At 38.3% G+C, this 20,000-nt stretch overlaps 2 protein-coding genes across 3 annotated transcripts in view; both read right to left on the reverse strand.

Annotated features, from left to right (window-relative positions):
- Nucleotides 1–9,047, reverse strand: part of sec31b (SEC31 homolog B, COPII coat complex component) — a 22,706-nt gene extending 13,659 nt beyond the window's left edge. The window contains exons 1-14 of one of the 2 annotated variants that reach the window (XM_043231037.1): nucleotides 8,955–9,047; nucleotides 8,762–8,885; nucleotides 6,867–7,062; nucleotides 6,306–6,401; nucleotides 6,204–6,212; nucleotides 4,786–4,926; nucleotides 4,567–4,709; nucleotides 4,397–4,496; nucleotides 3,364–3,525; nucleotides 3,136–3,288; nucleotides 1,244–1,465; nucleotides 560–634; nucleotides 189–275; nucleotides 1–113 (exon numbers count right to left, since the gene is read on the reverse strand). The exon at nucleotides 1–113 is cut by the window's left edge and continues 11 nt beyond it. In XM_043231037.1, the coding sequence (XP_043086972.1) occupies nucleotides 1–113; nucleotides 189–275; nucleotides 560–634; nucleotides 1,244–1,465; nucleotides 3,136–3,288; nucleotides 3,364–3,525; nucleotides 4,397–4,496; nucleotides 4,567–4,709; nucleotides 4,786–4,926; nucleotides 6,204–6,212; nucleotides 6,306–6,401; nucleotides 6,867–7,062; nucleotides 8,762–8,885; nucleotides 8,955–9,033 (1,700 nt within the window). In that variant the 5' untranslated portion in view covers nucleotides 9,034–9,047. The remainder of the gene's footprint in view (nucleotides 114–188; nucleotides 276–559; nucleotides 635–1,243; nucleotides 1,466–3,135; nucleotides 3,289–3,363; nucleotides 3,526–4,396; nucleotides 4,497–4,566; nucleotides 4,710–4,785; nucleotides 4,927–6,203; nucleotides 6,213–6,305; nucleotides 6,402–6,866; nucleotides 7,063–8,761; nucleotides 8,886–8,954) is intronic. The other variant, XM_043231038.1, reaches the window with a different exon arrangement.
- Nucleotides 9,048–10,371: 1,324 nt separating this feature from the next.
- Nucleotides 10,372–12,166, reverse strand: ndufb8 (NADH:ubiquinone oxidoreductase subunit B8). Its single transcript, XM_043231052.1, has 5 exons — nucleotides 12,012–12,166; nucleotides 11,438–11,564; nucleotides 11,248–11,347; nucleotides 10,611–10,766; nucleotides 10,372–10,527 (listed from the first exon to the last, which is right to left on the reverse strand). The coding sequence occupies exons 1-5, from the start codon at nucleotides 12,130–12,132 to the stop codon at nucleotides 10,435–10,437; spliced, it is 597 nt and encodes a 198-aa protein (XP_043086987.1). The 5' UTR covers nucleotides 12,133–12,166; the 3' UTR covers nucleotides 10,372–10,434.
- Between the last annotated feature and the right edge of the window lie 7,834 nt (nucleotides 12,167–20,000).

Genomic DNA, 20,000 nt, shown 5'->3' on the forward strand with positions numbered 1-20,000 from the left:
GGGATCTGGAAGGGCTCTCGCGCTTTCTCTTTCTTCGGGAGTTGACTGAAGAAATCAGCGGGAGACTCCCGGCCGGACAAACCGTCTGCAGCGCCGCACGACTCATCTGCTCTCTGATTGGACGATCCGACAGATACGGTAAGATTTCTAGCGCGCACGCTCCGGTTTAAAGTGCAGCTGATACACACCTGATCAGAGAGCGTCTGCATCTTCTCAGCCAGATCATTCACGTCTAAACCGTTCGGATGAAGCTTCCTTCCCAAACACGCAGAGATCTGTAGAAACAGAGGGCACACTCAAAAATGAACACTTCTGGGTCTGTTTCTCCGACAGGAAGAGAGACACATTTTCTTTCATTATAGGAGCTTAATATCTCCAGGTCAATTAGTGCAATTATTTTAATGAGGTGGGGTAAGATGTGTCACTGCCTTAATATAAAAAAGGCATAATTTGTCATGCATTTAGAACAAGAATCTAGAATTACAGGTGGCACAGTTTACCCCTCTGTGTGCGAACACTGAATCTACTGAACGAATCTGGGAGTATTTTGACGCACTACCTTCCTCTGAAGCTCGTCTTTACTGAAGCCCAGCAGACGGAGAAACTTCACACGTGCTTCGTCTTCAAAATTCACCTGTTAAAACACCACACAATGCGTTTCAGCGCTTATATGCATCAGTTCTCGTTTTCTATATTCGAGAAGCATGGCACTCGCAACACCGAAGTCATGCATCGGCTCCCAAGGAACGCATGAAGTCGCCCATTTTCCACACGCTTTGGTTAAAATCTCTCAATAGTAGTTTAAAAACCACATCGAGTCGGTCAATATCAGCTCTGCTCATAGCAAGCCATTTCCTTGCGTGTCACTTTAAATGCTAATGAGCTCTGCTGACCACCCCTCTCTTTACGAAGCCATTCACAAAGCGCTTTTGTAAAGTGAGGGGCGGGGTCACCCAGCTTTACAAAAGCACTACATCTGTATCTGAAATCAATCAATCTTTTTTTTCTTAACACACCTAGTTAACGATGTGGGGATATTGGCTTATATTCAAAAAACAAAGACAGATACTAGATTTTCAAGTGCATGCAACAACATTGCCATAATGTTATGAATTGAAGTTAAAATTTAATTTAAGGGCGTGTTCATAGCGTGAACAAAAATTAAGCCGGGATTAGAGCATCTCAGTTTGGGTTAAACGGAGGAAAGAAATGAAGAGTTGTGGTTTGGTGTGAATGCTTGTACCATAATGAACCTCCAGATGTCCTGCTCGGCGTCGGACGGGGAGCTGCTGATCTTGCCGTGGCAGTAGCTGCTGAAGGATCCGGACTGAAGAGCGGCCTGCAGCTCCGCCGACCTCTGGAGGAACTCCGTCTCTGTGGTCACCTGACTCACATGCACCTGCCTCGGGGCCGGCTGCTGCGGAGCCACGACAGGGCCCTCAAACGTCACCAGCTTCCCTCCGAACTGAAGGAGGCCGAAGCAAGCCCACGCAGGACGTTCAACACATTAAAACTCATTTTAAAAGGAGCGATTCACTTCCAGAACAAAAATGTACTTGTCGTGGAAGACGCTCATGTGTTTGTTCTTCGGTCACTGAAGAAATACGTTTTTTTGAGGAAAACATTTCAGGATTTCTGTGATAGACTTCTACGGCGACCCAGAGTTTAACTTCCAAAATGCAGCATCAAAAGGCTTTAAACAATCCCAGTCAAGGAAAAACAAGACAAGAAAAGACCCTTAGAAGCTGCATTCAAACTCGGAGGCTCCATAGAAGACCATTATATACCATAAATGTTTCCCTTAAAAAAACAAAACAAAACAATTTCTTCACGACTGGAGAAAGAAACACATCTTGTATAACAAGGGGGTGAGTACATTATCTAAACGCTATATAAAGTTTATTTCTGGAAGTGAACTGCTTTATTTATTTAACAAGGCACGTCATTAAAAACAGCTGCTTATTTCAATAAAATCCTGGTAAAAGAATTAATATCTCCATGCAAACATACATTACAATACACTTAAGGCACACACATGCATCCACGCACACACACACACACACACACACACACACACACACGCATGCATCCATGCACACAAACACACACACACACACACACACACACACACATCCACGCACACACACATGCATGCACGCACACACACACACACACACACACACACACACACACACACACACACACACCCATGCATCCACACGCACATACACACACACACATGCATGCATGCATCACACACACACACACACACACACCATGCATCCACACACACACACACACACACACACACGCATGCATCCACACACACACACACACACACACACACACACACACACACACACACATCACACACACACACACACACACACACATGCATCCACACACACACACACACATGCACGCACACACACACACCCATGCATCCACACGCACACACATACACATGCATGCATGCACGCACACACACACACACACACACATATACATATATATACATATATATATATATATATATATATATATATATATATATATATATATATATATATATATATATATATATATATATATATATATATATATATATATATATATATATATATATAAAATAATACCAGAAAATTTCTATTTGCCACATCATTATATTCAGACACAACCAAACAAAGACATTTGTGGTAAACACAGATCTATTTCGATACAAAAAAAGTCTAGATTTAACTTTTAGTCAAAGAGCTATAAAACCAGAGTCTGAGGTTTTAATATAAAAAAGCGACTTCAATTTTGGTCCCATCCAAAGATATGCCGTCTTCATTACCTTGCTGGTTTTTCCCAAACCACGATACTTCAGTTTTTGTGCCATTTAGAACTAAACTGAAGTAGTTAATGCTATCCTGGGCCGTTTCATCAAAGAATGGCATATAAGTGAATACAGCTGTTTCTGACTACAGATAACCTGAGAAATATTATTAATGTAAACTGAAAACAGGATTGATACCAAGACAGAGCCCTGAGGGACCTCCTTGTTATTAGTTCATATATGTTTAGATTGTTGTTAAATAAATAGAGAATCAAGAGAAGAAGTATATCGTATCTCCACATCCCTAGAATACTCACAGCGAAAGATGCGCCTACAGGCCTCCGTACCCACTTGGGCGGCTTTTTTAGAGGAGGGATGATGGTGGTCTCCACTGTGGGCTGAGGAACCTGCAGAGGAGGAAGAGCCTGGCCGGTTCCAAACGGGTCGTTGGTGTCGAACGAGGCAGAGATCTAAACCAGGGGACGACAAACCATCAGGAGTCAGGAACGCGATCGTCATCCCTCAGAGAAGCGCAGCTATCTCACCTGGTCCACCGTGCTGTGCTGATGCTGCTGAAGACGTCCTCCCATCACAGAGTACACACTGATCCGGCCGTCGAACGACGCGGCGGACAGGAGGGCGGGGTTACGGGGACACCACTGCACATCGAAACACCACTGATTGGCCGTCGGCAGCTCGTAAATCACCTGCAAAAACCAGAGACCAGGCTTGATGGTCAGGACATGCCAAACGTGATCAAAGATCCCTAAACAACGCATTTCTAGGATTTGGGTTGTTGGAGAAAATTATTAACATCAAAACAATAATTAATACTATTCATAAATTTTAATAATTGTTTATATATTCAAATGACTAAATGTATTAGATTTTTTACATTCTATATTTTAACCATTTCATAATAACAACAACAAAATTCAGATGCATTATGAAAATTTATAAATGCATTATATGTAATAAATGTCTGTTTAATTGTATTAAAAATAATGCATTTTATTATTAGCAATTATTTAAATTATTACAATTTATGATTGTATTCATTCTATAATAATAATAATATATAATAATAATAGATAAATATATGATGATAATATCATTCAAATATTAATATAATATAATATAAATAATATAAAATATAAACCATACAAAAATGACCTTTAATCCTAATATTAACCCTAATAATAATGATAATAAATATTAACTTAATTTATATATTGTTTTGTATTATTTGTCATAAAAATTTGTAAAATGTATTAGTTTTATAATAATATATAATTTAGCAGAACTTTTTAAATTTCTAAATATAATAAAAAATTGGACTAAAATAATTTCAAATGTCAACTGTTTTTATTTGTAGTTTTTTATTTTAATTTGCGTCTGTGAAAAGAAATCTTTGAAAAAAGAATCTAAATATTAAATCACACACAAAAGACACGGCAGAGAGTCTCACGATGCTAGCAGGTTTGTTTTTCAGGGGACGCATTGACCGATCATAAGTGAACTATGAATGCTGTAGATAGAAGATAGAAGCGTCTGACAAACACAGAAAAGATGACGCACCTCTCCGGTGTTCGGGTTCCAGCACAGGATCCGGTTGTCTTTGCCGCTGCTCAGCAGAAGCTCTGGATCGGCTTGACTCCACGAGATGGACAGAATCCCTCTGAAACATTGAGAGGAGCGCGTTTGAGGAGATCAGCAGTGAGTCTGGAGGGGTCCGTGTAAATCTCTACCTGGTGTGGCTCTCCAGGACTTTGAGAGGCGAGGTGGCAAAGCGAAGGTCCCACATCTGTATGACCGGAAGTCTGTCGTCCTCCGAAGCCAGGACCAGCTGCGTGGCCACGTCAGGATGCCACAACATCCCCGAGCAGTGCATCTGACACACAGCACACGTCACACGTCTCCCACACACGCCTGACGTCACCCGGCTTGAAGGGTGTGTGCGTTCTTACCCTGTTGCTGTGGTCGCTGATCTTGATGATGGGCTCGTTCTTCCTCAGATCCCAGACCACGGCTTTCCCGCTGGGGTTTGCAGACGCCAGTATGTGCTGCACCTGACGGTTCCACGCCACCACACTCACGTCCTCCACCGGCTAACACACACACACACACACACACACACACACACACACACACACACACACACACTGAGACCTCACACAAAACACTCAGTAAAACAAAAAACATTCAAACATCCAACCCACCGTCACGGTTTATTAGAGAATGACCCAGCTTTTAACAGAGCTTTACATCAACTTTACAAAGAGGTCTTAAAGATCAAAACCCAAACATTATAATAATGAAATATATATTATATTGTGTATACACCCGCTTAACCAAGCATTATAATAAAACAATATATTAAACCACAGTATATCAAACACAAACATTTAGTGACTTCATATATCGACCTATAACCATATAGAAATATAATAATATTAAATTTTTTAATTATTTGCATATTTAATAACCGCATATCTATATATAGCCATTTTGGACACCCAATATAAAATAGTAAAATATACATCAATGTAAAACACGTGTAACCTGATACAAGTAACCATCCATTAAATTAAAATAAGAGAAATATATAGTATATTATTGTAATATACATAATTATGTATATACACAGGTCACTAAATACTAAAACGATACACATTGTAAGCATTATAAATAAATATATATATATATATATATATATATATATATATATATATATATATATATATATATATATATACACACACACACAATATATATTTAAAGCTTTAAATATAAAACATTTTTTATACATTTTTAAACATTAAAGCTATCTATACATTTTTAGACACCCGTTATACTATATTAAAGCGCATATTTCAATATTTAATAACCTCATATGTATTTACCTATATACACCCATTATAATATAGAAAATATTAATTTTAATATTTAGTGACCTCATATATATCCATTTAGACACCAATTTCAATAATAAAACATATGCATTTTGATATAAAATGACCTCATCCATCTACATACCATTAAACACCTCTATTCTAATATTAAAATATATATGCATATATTAATGTATGCGCTTTTACACACTCATAAAGCATATATTTTAAAATGAAATGACCTCGTATCTATCTATACCCATTCTGCACCCGTTAAAATATGAATATATCAAGTTTAATATTTAGTAACATGCACAAGCACACCAGAACGTCTGTGTCTTTCCCGTAAACACACTCCGCTCAGGAGAGGAACTTCATTGTTAGGTAGTAACCCACGGTTTAGTGAGACGAAAGGTAGAGAAGAGATTAATCAAAACCCAAACCACAGCAAAAACACCACAAACCCTCACAAGAACCAGCAACCCTCCTCTTACCTCACAGAGCTGAAGAAACAGAGACAAACGCAGTCACTTTACGACGCTATGAACATGAGCAAACCATTCAGAGCACAACCGAAGTGAAGGAACGCTCCTGACCTGGGACTTTGCGCCCGGCGTCATGGGATTACTGAAGTTGTTCAAGTCCCAGATGTATATTTCTGAATCGTTGGCTCCGGAGGCGATGAGGTTACTCTGATGGGGAGGAAACACACGCCACGTGATCGGATGCTAAAAGGGTCATTAAAGCGCCACTCTTACGCATTTCATGCGGCGTGTAACGCAGCTCTAAGAGACGTTTTCCAGCAAATCTGAATCACTGAAGCGAGTCATTTTTAAAACGAATCCCAAAATTAAACATTAGCGCATTTTCCGTCCACTTGTTGATCTTTGAGTTGAAAATGAAAGCGTAAATTGATTCTTCACCACTAGGTGTCGCTTAAAACTCACAAACACTGCTTTAAACGAAACTGACCAGTCACTGGAAAAATTAACCATTTGTGTAAATAAGATAAAAAATAAATGAATATTAGAAGAAAAAGAAAGTGGGTTTTTTTTACCTTGTGTATATGTCAACCTGTTTGGGTCTCTCGTAGCTTTGAAGTCGTAATTAAAGACAGAATTGGTATTTTTGCCGGTTGAAGCGAGTCTGAGCTGTACCTGGAAGCGGTTGTAGTCGAGCGCACGGACGGGGCCGGTGTGTTTGTTGGACTGTCCGATCACGGCGTCCTCTCCCGAGGTCAGGATGGAGTCGGGGCTGAAGACGCTCACCGCTCCGTTCTCACTGCCTCCTATGAGCCGCCCGGAAGAGTCCTTCACTTCCATATCAAACCCCACCCAGATCAGACTGTGGAACCTGACACACACACACACACACACACACACACACACACACACACACACACACACACACAGAGAGACACACAGAGACACACAAAGGGAGAGAGGATTCAATTATTTTCAGCTACAATTCCACTGTAATTGCAATTACAACTGCACAAATTCAGCACTTTTTGCATACGCTTAAAATATTATCCATCATAATATTAAAATCAGCAGCATTCTGTGCAGCACTAGCTGATCCCCACTCAGGGATTTAATCTGCAAAAACACATTTTATGTACTTTTGTTAAGGTCCAGTTATGCACATTAATAAAATTAATGCAATCCAAATTAAATGTTTTTCTTAACATAACGTGGTGTATATTTATTATGTATATATAAATAAATAAATATACATGCATGTACATATTTCAGAAAACAATAGGTTGATTACATTAGTGCTGTCAAACAATCAATTCCAATTAATCACATCCAAAGTAAAAGTGTTTATTTTTATAATGTGTATATATATAATACACACATATAATTTATATTACACATGCATTCACATGAATAAAAACTTGCATGCAATTACAAAAAAATATATGTATCACATTTGTATGTGTGTGCTTATACATGAAATAAATACACAAACAATAGATAAACAAAAACCTTAATCTTGTTTTTTGGCGATTAATCATTTGACAGCACTAGTTTATATATTAAATATATTTATTTAAAAATATATACGATAAATATGAATAAAAATTTTATTTATTTTGTATAAATGAATTACAATTAATCTCTCATATATGTAAAATTATTATTATTAATTATATATTTTTTATTTCATTAAAATTATATTCATTTGTTACAACAAAATTAACAAATAGTCCAAGAAAAAACTGGAAATTCCATCCATAGTGTTCTCCATTTGTAAAATGACAAACTGATAACACCAACAAAGTGACAGCAACACAACACAGACGTGTCAGAAACATGTTCACACACGTGAGATCACACACTGATCTCGTTCCCGCAGGGTGACGGCACACCGCCGCTCAACCAGTACTTCTGCTATTCTATCAATTCTGGGAGGAAACGCTATTAATATCTACATAAATTCACCTTCGAGGAAGAAACGTCACCAGTCTGCTGTAAATCCATCACTTCGTGTCAAAACAGAGAAGTTTTTAAATGTTTTCTGTACAGTTGAGTGTGGAAAGAGATTGCAATAAACCTCCCAAACACACCCAGCCATGATTCAATCACTCCACGAATACCTTCAGATCAGACACTAACCCAACCTGATTCTACACAAACAATGGCCACAGTGTAACTTGCATTTGCATTGTATGCAAAACCTTTTCAACCTGTGAAAGACAGATTTCTGCTTTTCTTTGGAACTTCATCTGTGAATCATCCAAACGAAAATGCATCACAATTTCCACTAAAATATTGGGCAGCATAAGCGTTTTCAACATTAATAACATTTAGAAAAGTTGATTTATATTATTATGATTTCTGAAGATCACGTGACACTTAAGACTGGAGTAATGATGCTGAAAATACACAGAAATAAATGACACTTTAACACACATTCACAGCTGTTTCACTAGTATTTTGGTCAAATAAGTGCAGAAAAAGGTATGGATGGTACGCTGTGTAATAAATCATATAGCAGCGGCACTGTATGATATCTCAAAAATCGTTGAGTTTCCAGAATAACGGACCTGTTGGAAGTGGGTAAAGTTCCTCTGAGCTTCATGTCCATGGACGTATCGGCGAAATCCATCTCGAAGATCTCCAGAGCGGCGCTGGTGTTGAAGGACGCGTCCAGCTGCTGCGCCGCCGTCCCTGCAGGTACGAGAGCACATCAGAGCGTGATCGACTGACAGGGGAAAACACACACATACACACGCTTACCTAAGGCCAGGTACGAGGGATGCTTTGCAGCAGGACTCCATGCCTGGGTCGCCGTCCTGAGTATCTCCTTCACCCTCATCTTCCTCCAAAATCCTGAAGAGACAGGAACATGAGACGATCTGTCAGCTCTGACAGGTCATTCATCTGCTTTAACAACGTCAGACCAGCCTAAAGAACGCCTATCTTAACACTAGGTTGAATAAAAACAATCACAAACAATATTGATAACACATTCCCGCAACTATCTTAATAGGAATCCCTAAAAGAGAGGAACTTAACTCATGTACGTGTGTCAAACACAGCACAGACGTCTCAGACTCAGTATCAGATTCATTTATCATCCTTTATAAACTACATGTGTGATAAATGTCTCGGGGAGCCAACATAGAGCAGAAAAGTATGTTTGCAATCACAGTAGTTTATTCCTGGTCATCTTCTGCTAGCGTTAGCATTAACCTGCTGCTCACTGTCTGCTCTCCACAAAACCCCACAAACACACGGATGAGATCGCGATCACACACAATACAACACCACAACCTCGAGTTAATCCTAAAAACGTCAGATTACAGTACGTGTTGAGCGCGTACTCACGGCTGTTTGTGATTATTAGTCTCGTTTGTGTGTTGAAGAGAGTTTAGCGGCGCTCCTCGCGCGTCACTCATGGAGAATGTAGTCCGCGGAGGAATTGTAGTCCAGTACGGCAGCCGAAGAGGGACTGCGTTTACGAAACGAAGACTCGATCTGCTCGACGCGCTTTATATTTTTCTACTACTGCCAACATCGCTTAATTAAAATATAAAGTCAACAGTGGCCATATCAATCTTTTTATTAATACTTAGGAGATTTTATCCCCGAGTCAAACTTGAAAAAATGTGAAAAAGCAAGCCACACACATTACATTGGTTATTGTCATAGTTTATACTTAATGTCATTATTAAACGCAATATTAATTGCTTGACTTTTAGTTCAAAGACTGACTACTTGCATCCCATCTGATGTAAAAAAATTAACTTTTGAAAAATATACACACATGTATATACATACTTATATACGTCTTTTTTTATGCAAAGCAACTTAGAAATTAAGACAATAGGAGCAATCAAAACCAACTTAGTTAGCCTAACACAACACACAAAACATTTAGATGCCTTGATGATCAAGTATAAATTAACAAAATATATATATATATATATATATATATATATATATATATATATATATATATATATATATAAAATGAATGTAACTAACATATCTGAACTACAGACACTCCACTTAAAACAACATATGTTCTCTTTGTTTTTCTTTTAAAGTTATATTATTATTAAAAATGAAATTGTTTTTCAAATAATGAGATGCTGATGACAGTTTAAGGTCTCTTATGAACAAAAGGTAAGAAATGGCATATCCGACAAAATTAATTTAAGTGAACTTTATTAGAGAGAAATATACATAAGTTACGAAACACAGGTTTCTAGCATTAGATTTCATAATGTTTGACAGGTTCTGGTTCTTTGTCAGGGTCTCCACCTCTCTCCAGATACAGGTTGTTGTAAGGATACTGTTTAGGAACCTGGAAAGAGAAAGACACTCATGATGATCAAAGTAGTAATCAAAACTATAAAGGTATCTCTCTGATGTTAAAATAACGCTCACCACAGGCTGGTAGGAGGGGAACATCTCGCCCAAACCAAACATCAGCAGCATGAAGCCCAGGAACCCCAGCAGCTGGTTCCTCATCGACTTCCAGTCCACGGGGGTCGGAGACGTGTCAACCCTGTTCCTGATGTACATGTCAAAGTCCCAGTGCATCTAAAGAAGACATCACAAGACATTCAGAAGAAACCCTGCGTACAAAACAGCGCTAAAACAATTAAGTCTATGTTTGGATTTTGACAGGAGATGGACTTTTTCACCGGAGGAAACGTCATCAAGGATTACGGACTTGTATTCGAGCTAAAAAGATGGATTTGTTTTCACAAACACGCAGCTTTTGGCTTCATAAGACGTTAACTGATGGACTGGAGTCTTTAAACGTTACTTTCCACAGCCTAATTCTTCCGAAAAGCCTGCGATGGAATTGAAGAGAGCGGCACGTTTTTGTTCGTTTGTGTCCGACGCCATTTGGCTATTTTAAAGCTTACGGCAGAATTATATAGTGCGTTTAATAATTATTCTTGCTCAAAATGTGCACACTATTCAAGTGTCCGAAAAACGGCTTTGTGTGCAATAATATCACTTGTGTGGACGAGAAGCAGGATGTATAGGGTGAGTGTTAAACTGCTGCTCTCACGGGCTCTCCCCAGTTCCTCCTGAGATCAGGATGGTCCCACTGATACCAGGGGTCTCTCTCTTGCTGTGATCGATTAGGAAGCATGGGGTAATCGCCGTACCTGAGCAACGCATTTAAACACATTACCATCCATTCATCTTCACGGAAACAAAATGCTTCATTCCTTCGAAGTGTTGGCAGAGACACTCACCCCATGCCATCGTCAGGAAAAGGTTTGTAATCTTTCAGCGTCATGTTGTATTTCTTGGCCGCTGCTGCCATCTCCTCTGGAGTCCTGGGGTACGGACCGGGCATTATGTCTTTAGAAGAACCAGATGCTGAAAAACAATGTAGAAATATTATTATGAATATACATAACACACGGTAAAAAGAGAACTCAGACAGTACAGACACAAACAAATAAAAAACATTATAAACTTGTATTTTAGATAGCTAGTTTAATTACTGATAATAAGCAATTAAATCTATAATCTAACAACATGCATCCTATAACATATAATATACAACCAGGAGCCAACGCGATTGCACATTATGAAGATACGCATGTAGAAATAAAAACAAAAACGACATTTAATGTATACTGTGCAAAACAAAACAGCAATTAATCACATTTGTTCACAAATCACGTAAAAACACTGCGGGTTGGCTTAGCATGTTAGCTCCGCAGCCTTGACACGAAGGTTATCCTTCATCAGACACTATAAAACACTGCTTTTAAAGCGTATGCTCCCATAATACAAGATAACAGACATGTAAGACAGCACCTGCTCTAGTTCCGAGGAGAATGTTTGAGATTCCCGGTGTTTTTGCTTTAGTAATAGCACGGGTCAAGAGACCCCCTCTGAGGGCGGCCATCTTGCTTCTCTGACACTCCGCGGCGCGCATGCGCGGATTGACGTCACCAATTCTGCGCAGAGGACACGCCCCAATGACTAAATAAATAAATGGTTTTACTCAATAAAAAATTGTTTTGTATAAATTTGCTGCCATATTTTTTAATAACTTATTATTATTAATTATTTTAAATTCCTTTTCTTCTTTTATTATTATTATTATTATTATTATTATTATTATTATTATTATTATTATTACAAATTGTATGCAGCAAGACAGGAAACATCCATCCACATTAGACACATCCATCATAAATAATACAAATAATCAACATAAATAATAATTGGCTTCTTATACTTACAACAATAATAGCAACAACGAGGGGGCAAACGGGGCAAGAATCAACGGAAGTACAAACAATAATGAGGTATAAAGAGAGCTTTCTATTTCGTTTTTTTTAAAGAATAAAGTTTTTCACAAACATGCATGAATATGATATTTACCCAACGATACAAAGTTGACAGCATGATCATTTAAATCACAGTTAATGATGATTAAATTATGAGTATCGTCATTTAATGTTTCTCACTCCAAATGTAGGTATATATTTCAATATACTTATTAATTCGTTCGTTTATTCGCTCATTTCAAAAGTATGAAAATGATTATTTTTAATTGATTCCCTGTGGACGCAGTACTTCTTCTAGACATCCACAAGATGGCAACATTGTTAGGATAACTATTTCTTATTAGTAGCCCACCGCTAGTCTTGTTTTCAATTGTATTTATTTATTTACACAAACATATTACGTAAATTCTGCCTTTTTTTCAGGACGAATATGTTAAAACACAACACTGAATTCTGTTTATCACCTGCATGTCATTTCGATCTTTTTATTCATTGGAATTATTGTTATTTTTGGACGTTAAAACTTCATTGTGATCTCATGAACTGAACACGAGACGTCCTCGCGACCTTCAGCCTGCCAAAGTTGTAGTCCAGACAGTCTCGCGGAACTACATTACCCACAATGCCCCCGCCGCCGCCGCGTCACCAGCGCTCAGCGGAGCATCCCGAGTGTCGAGCGCAACGCGCAAATGATGGTTTCTGGCGTTTTCACTCGCGACAGGTGATGGTTGCGCGCCGAAGAGGGATCGTTCGTTATGGCCCGAGCCGTGGACTATTTCCCGACGGTTGTTCTTTAAGTGGGGGATGTCAGCTGGTGTTTCTTCCATCGGGATTCACGCGCAAATCGCAGGAAGATGAAGAAGCAGTTCAACCGAATGCGACAACTGGCCAACCAGACGGTGGGCAGGTAAAACACCTTCATCCGTCTCTCCCGCCGCCGACGAAGGCCGAAGAACGGCGCAAACGGCGATTAGTCGACGCGTCGTGAACAAACGACCCGCTTCGCCTCGTTTGTTCACATGTAATAAACGTGACGCTCGGAATGGAAACGACAGAACCGGCCGCTAGCGCGAGGTGTCGTGAGGTCTGTGTTTGAGGAGATGTGATCCTGATCTGGGGTTTAGTGGTTTAGTGATGTTGTGATGGAGACCGGTCCTGATGTGGGCCTCCGGAGCATCCTTCACCTGTCCTGACCCCAGACCCACTCAAACCTATCAGCCTCTCTCGATCTGTCTGCCTCTCTGACATCTATATATTTCTATCGATCTGTCTATCTGTCCTGACCATCACCAGTTGATACCAGTGTTTTGTTTGATTCAGTAGTGTAGAATAGCTTGAAACATATATATATATATATATATATATATATATATATATATATATATATATATATATATATATATATATATATATATATATGAGGATATTTTTATAGCTAATCTATATATTGCTGTCAGCGTTAAATAATATAGAAATAATATGTTATACTATTATTTTACAATTAATATTTTAAATTTGTTTAGTCTTTATTTTATTTTAAACAATTTTAGTTGAATATTCATGCCATTTTACACATTTTTTTTTGTATATGCATATGTCCATATAGTTTATTCATTTTATTTCTGTTTAGTTTTGACTATCTGAAATATATATATATATGTATATATATATATATATATATATATATATATATATATATATATATATATATATATATATATAATATATATATTTAAATGAACATTTACCAGTTTTATGCACACATGCATGCTTTTTCTTATTATTTTAAAATGTAGTTTCAGTTTTAGATATTTTAGTTAATCAGTACTAAAAACAAAATGCAACTAGCTGAAATATATTTTTTAAATAAAAAAAGAAGATAAAAGTGATGGATAAACGTGTCTGATTAATGTAAATGTAAATTATTTACGTTACATATTTAATGCTACATTATGTTAAAATGTTGCATTATTTACGTTTTTAAAATATTCATTAAATATTATTTAAATATTTATTTCTTAAATATTTTATTTCAATAAATGTTTATTTTTAGCATGAATTGAAATAATACATTTTTTTTAAATAATAACCCGGATTGCTGTGTGCGTGTGCAATGTTTCATCACGATATGTCCTTTTTTCTTATTTATCTGCTCGGTTTGAGGAAAAAAGAGCTCAGCTAACTTGTTAGGTTGTTAGGTCTGACCCAGTTGCTTTATTCCTTTGTATTTCTTAAAGATTAGTAGATGTTGCATTCCGGTGCTTTTATTGTTTTATTATAAATATTGGAAGGGACTGTGTGTCTTAGTTACTCCAGCGTCATGATGTGATGCTGTTTTGTCATTAATGCGATGCATTTCAGGAGATTCTCTGGAGATCAGTCGAGGGACCCCCGATTTAACGAAGGACATGCCTTCATTACATCGAATAGCTTGCAACTGCATTAATTAATAACGTAAAATTAATAGTTGTAGGCATTGTTTATGAGTCTTTGGTCAAGTTGTTAACGTCTTAAGTGTATTTAGTAGACTAACAAGGCTGATTTTTGAGCAAAAGATGTCTGTTAATCACCCGACCGTTGTGCATGATCACGGTTGGCTTCTTCGTCACTGGCAGTGAGAGTGTTGTGCCGCACGAATGCTAAAAACTCTATGGTTACATAACAGAAACCTCTGTTTAAATATTAATGGCAGCGTCATACGTCATGCCTCCCTGGCTGAGGGTTTCACACAATGCAGCCGACTAACCCCGAAGCGGCAGGACGGGAAAGGGGAGTTTTCTGAGCGTGCCATCGATCTCAGATGTCTGGTGTTTTCACTCGACTGCATTGAACGCCGTTATCGAATATAGAGGTCACCGTCGGGGATACGATCATCGTGAGCCTGTCAGCAGCACAGGGGTATTTTTACATTGCGTTGTTGGTCACTCCGTTTTTCTTTCATGCCAAATATCATTAGGATATTAAGTGAAGATCATGTTCCATGCATGTAAATATATCAAAACTTTATTCGTGATTGGTATATGCATTGCTAAGAATTTCATTTGGACAAATGTAAAGGTGATTTTTGAATACTTAGACAAATCTCGTCCCATCCTGACAAACCAGGCGTCATTTTATTCTGCTTCCAGATGATGTGTACATGTCGGTTTCGAGCCGCTTTGTGCTCCAGGGTCACATCTGATTGCCGTCTCTTTCCGACGGATTTGCGAGAAAGAGCTGCGTTACGAAAAAGATCGGAGTGAATGGAAACATCCCGCAAAGTTTTAAATCCGAAAGCGCGCCGTGCACGAAGTTACTGTCGACTCCGAGTCGCTGAAAAGAGTCGTTTTTAAAGCGAATCTCGAGCCGTTTCATGTTGACTTCAACATTGGAAACACCACCTACTTTTTGGTCTTTTCCCGTTGGTCCGGATGAAAATGTAAGTTGATTCTTGACCACTAGGTGTCGCTTTAGGAGCGATAGAAACTCACAAACATGAAACTGACCAATCACTGGAGGAGTTTGGAGACATGAATCACTAGGGAGTCAAATAAGATCAAAAAACGCATATTATAAGGAATTCAGGTGATTTTTAACCTTGCGATCCTTTTGTTTGGGACTCTCAAAACCAGAACATGGACCTTTCGTAACTCATAATAGTGATGTCATCAGAGAAGGAAAGTCGTTTAGAGGCGGAGCCAGTTCTGAAGAAAAGCGTCGAAGACAAACACTCGTTTCTTTCAGCGATGAATCATTCACAAGCCAGACCAGGAACACGAATCAGAAAGTAAATAGAGTGGGTTTTGGTGTCACGTGACTTGTGTTTGCGTTCTTCTCTCAAATGCAGACGGACAGCGGGAGAAGAACAGCAGCGTCCATTAAAAATGCAAGTCATTGTGTTTCGAGCAGCGGCGGGTCGATGTGGCGCTGGGTTATAAACGTTATTGTGCTCTAATGTGTGTTGAATGACAACTCCTTCAAGATCGGCTGTTTAGACTTCAATACGAACGTTTTAAGAAACGGCGATCCTACTCAACAACATCAGCGACATTATCTTTCACTCCGGCGTTCATTTTCTCACGAAGCACAAATGCTGGAGAGGTTTTTAGCTAAACGAGCTCAGATTAATTAGCGATTTCAGAGGAGCTGAGACAGCAGTTCATTAAGGACTCATTTGGATGAACGGAGTCATTAGTCGTGTTTAGATCATCCACGGCATATTCATCCGGAGTATTGCCTGTATTTGCACCGTTTAAAGAAACATGCGCCGTCCAAGATTAGGTTTGTTTCTGCAGTGAATGGGTGCCGTCAGAAGGACAGTCCAAACAGCTGATAGAAACAGACACAGCCTACAAGAACAGAACTTCATTATTCAGACTGAAGCCCACCTGAAGGGTTATGCAGTCCAAATATATTTAAAACTCGCTTTTTCCTCAATGCACGCACATTTAGGGCTCGACCTGAGATGATTGTCAGTTAGACTCACTTCATTCAGTAAAAAAGCCTTCAAAAATCAAGCAGAAGTCCGTGGCTGGATTTTGATGGATTTGTTTCACTGGAGGAAGAGTTATTACGAGTTATGGACATTGTTTCAGTTAACAACGCTGGATTAGTTTGATCTTTTATCTTCTCCAGATGTTAATCCTGGACTGGATTATTCTGACGGCACCCATTCACATGCATTGCTGAGACTTTGAGACAACTCCTGATCTCGCTCATTTAATGCACCATGGGTTGTAAAGCCTATTTGTCTTACTGCTGCATGAGTGTGCTATTAAATGTGAATATTTAGTCGGCATGCAGAAGAGCATAAAGGAGCTATTTCAGGCGGGTTTCAGGTTTATTTTTGCTTCCGTCTGACAGCGTGTCACCGACGCGGGAGGCTGTCTTCACCAACAGCACCTTGGGAGGCTGTGTCTTCACCAGAACTTTCTTCAGAGAGAGCAAAGCATCCTGCATTTTAAGTGTAGAAAAGTGCTTAAAGGTCAACGGGAGGTCAACCGTACAGTTTAGCATCGTTGCACAGAAGTGTCTGAGTATGGAGGGACTCCGCTGACCAATCGCAATCAAGTATTCGCGTTCGTAAAACATTTGAGAATTTTTAATCGTATTTTTTTTTCTTTGTGATCTATCAGCAGTCGTTTCGGCACTAAATGCGCGTGCATGACTGAAGAACACTCGCATTTAATGCACAGAGTTATTTATTTTGATTGCATAACCCTTCTGTCGGGCTTCAGTCTGAATAACGAAGCTCTGTTCTCGTAGCCAGAAGTCCTGTGGTGTTCAAGCTTGTGAGCTGAAAGTCCATTCATATGTGCGTCGAGTCAACTACAGATGCAGCGCTGACATTAATCACGTTTACATGCATTGAGCATCCTGTGTTTTCAGATAAGAGCAGCAGAAGTGTGTTTTTGAGACGCTTTAAAACATAAATCAATATACGGACGAGGCTATGCACGTGCCTGAGGGTTAAAGAGATGATGGAGCTGTGCAGAAAACATCCGACTGACGCGTGGGATTGTGATTTAGACAAACACAACAGTCTCCGGATGGAGATTCATCCCACGTCGAGCCTGTAGTCTGTGCAGGAACCAGAGCATGCTGGGTAATGTCGGTTCGGACTATAAAAACCAATTTATATGTAAAATGAACACATTAGCGCTGCTCGGTTGCAGGACTTTTATTTTGTTCGCTCTTTGGTTTGGGAAATCCTCATTCAGTAGTTCCTTGAACTTGAAATACTGCGTAAAAATGAAACCAATACATAATGCATGTGTGTTTACTGTATTATATACATAATGTATTCTATGTATATATCAATATACACACACACACACACACACACACACATGCATGCATATATTCAAGAAAAATAGGGTAGGGTTTATATATTAAATATATTTTAATTAATGTAAATATATACATGTAAATATTCTCTAAATAATTACTGTATGTGTGTGTGTATATAATAAATATACACCGTACACACACACATTACGAAAACCCAAAACTTTTTTGGATGCAATTAATCGTTTGGCAGCACTTTTTTTTCATAATTATTTACTGATTATTTGGAATTAATCTGATTAATTAAATATATTTATCTAATCATATTTTCATATTTTTCTTTCATTGCATCTTGCCTTTTATTTTTTGCATGTATAACATTTGCTATTATAAAAAAAAATATTAAAAAAATTACATACAGCACAGATTATATTATTAAATAAATGCAAATAAAAAAAAATGTACATTACCATTCAAAGGTTTGGTGGCAGCACAGTTTTTTCTCTTATAACAGAAATATATAGGTGTCTGTTTTCCCTTCCTACCGATGCATATAGCATATATAGCTTCGTTTTATGTGCACGCGGTGGTTAATATAGTGTAATATTATCTGTGATGGCTTCGATTAGCCTCACAGGATCCCTGCAGGCTGATATTAAATCAACAGCATTGCACTAGTATTATTTACAGCTCAGTTTGACCCTAATTACCCCGTGAGTCATTAGCTGAGCGCGTCTGTGTTTGTTTGTTAACGGCACTAATTACTGTAAACCACACTCACCTAAGTATGAATATGAAAACACTTCCCTTATGTTCTTCATATGGCTTTCATCACGCTCTCAGGGGTTTTATTTAGTGTGTTACGAACGGAGATGCTTCAGTAAAGCTTTTATTCCCGGCTGTATAGTTCATGGCATTTCTTTCATTGGAACGCAAAAGAAGAGTTTTTCTGAAGGATGCGATGATATTTCATCTGTTAAGCTCCAAAAACGTCACCAAAGCATCACGAAGATCGTTGAGTCGAGATAATAACTGAATCAGTGGCTGAATCTTTCTTTTGACCCGTAAACCAGTTGATGGGGATTGAGATTTGTTTATAAAACATCAGAATGGATTTATAGAATACAGTCATTATTCACGATTAATTTCTGATTTGAGATTTGCTCTGATTGGATCAATTAAGTCAGAGATTTGAATCTTTTTAATGAACCGACTGATCAGGTTCACAAACTTAGATTCAAATCATTTATTAATCAAATGTAGTTCACTGACTTTTGGTCTGTTCATGAGTTTTTGTTCATGAATCAGAATTTAGTTTGTTTTTTCACGCTAAGCATCATATGTACTTCTTATATTATGTTGAAAGTTATCAGAAGATGCGTTGCATGAAGAATCATTTATGTGTCGTTAATCATGTCGTTAATCATCAATATCATTGAGTCAGTGACTGGATTGTTCTTTTGAATCTTTTTATTTCAACAAGCTAGTGATTCAGCTGGACTAAGTGATTTGTTCGTGAATCAGAATGGAATCAGCTCTGAATCATCTACTCACAATCTGTGACTGGAGAGAAAAAGAGAGAGCGAGAGAGACAGAGAGAGAGAGAGAGAGAGAGAGAGAGAGAGAGAGAGAGACAGAGAGAGAGAGAGAGAGAGAGAGAGAGAGAGACAGAGAGAGAGAGAGAGAGAGAGAGAGAGAGAGAGAGAGAGAGAGAGAGAGAGAGAGAGAGAGAGAGAGAGAGAGA

Source organism: Puntigrus tetrazona, unplaced genomic scaffold (assembly GCF_018831695.1).
Source record: "Puntigrus tetrazona isolate hp1 unplaced genomic scaffold, ASM1883169v1 S000000283, whole genome shotgun sequence".
Taxonomy (NCBI): Eukaryota; Metazoa; Chordata; class Actinopteri; order Cypriniformes; family Cyprinidae; genus Puntigrus; species Puntigrus tetrazona.

Excerpts from the sequence above, each read along its gene's own strand:
- ndufb8 (XM_043231052.1), bottom strand. The coding sequence starts at position 12,132 with ATGCGCGCCGCGGAGTGTCAGAGAAGCAAGATGGCCGCCCTCAGAGGG. Across the intron at positions 10,767-11,247 it reads GGAGGAACTGGGGAGAGCCC|ATGCACTGGGACTTTGACAT; the intron begins GTGAGAGCAGCA and ends TGTCTTCTTTAG. Across the intron at positions 10,528-10,610 it reads TCCCCTCCTACCAGCCTGTG|GTTCCTAAACAGTATCCTTA; the intron begins GTGAGCGTTATT and ends TTCTCTTTCCAG.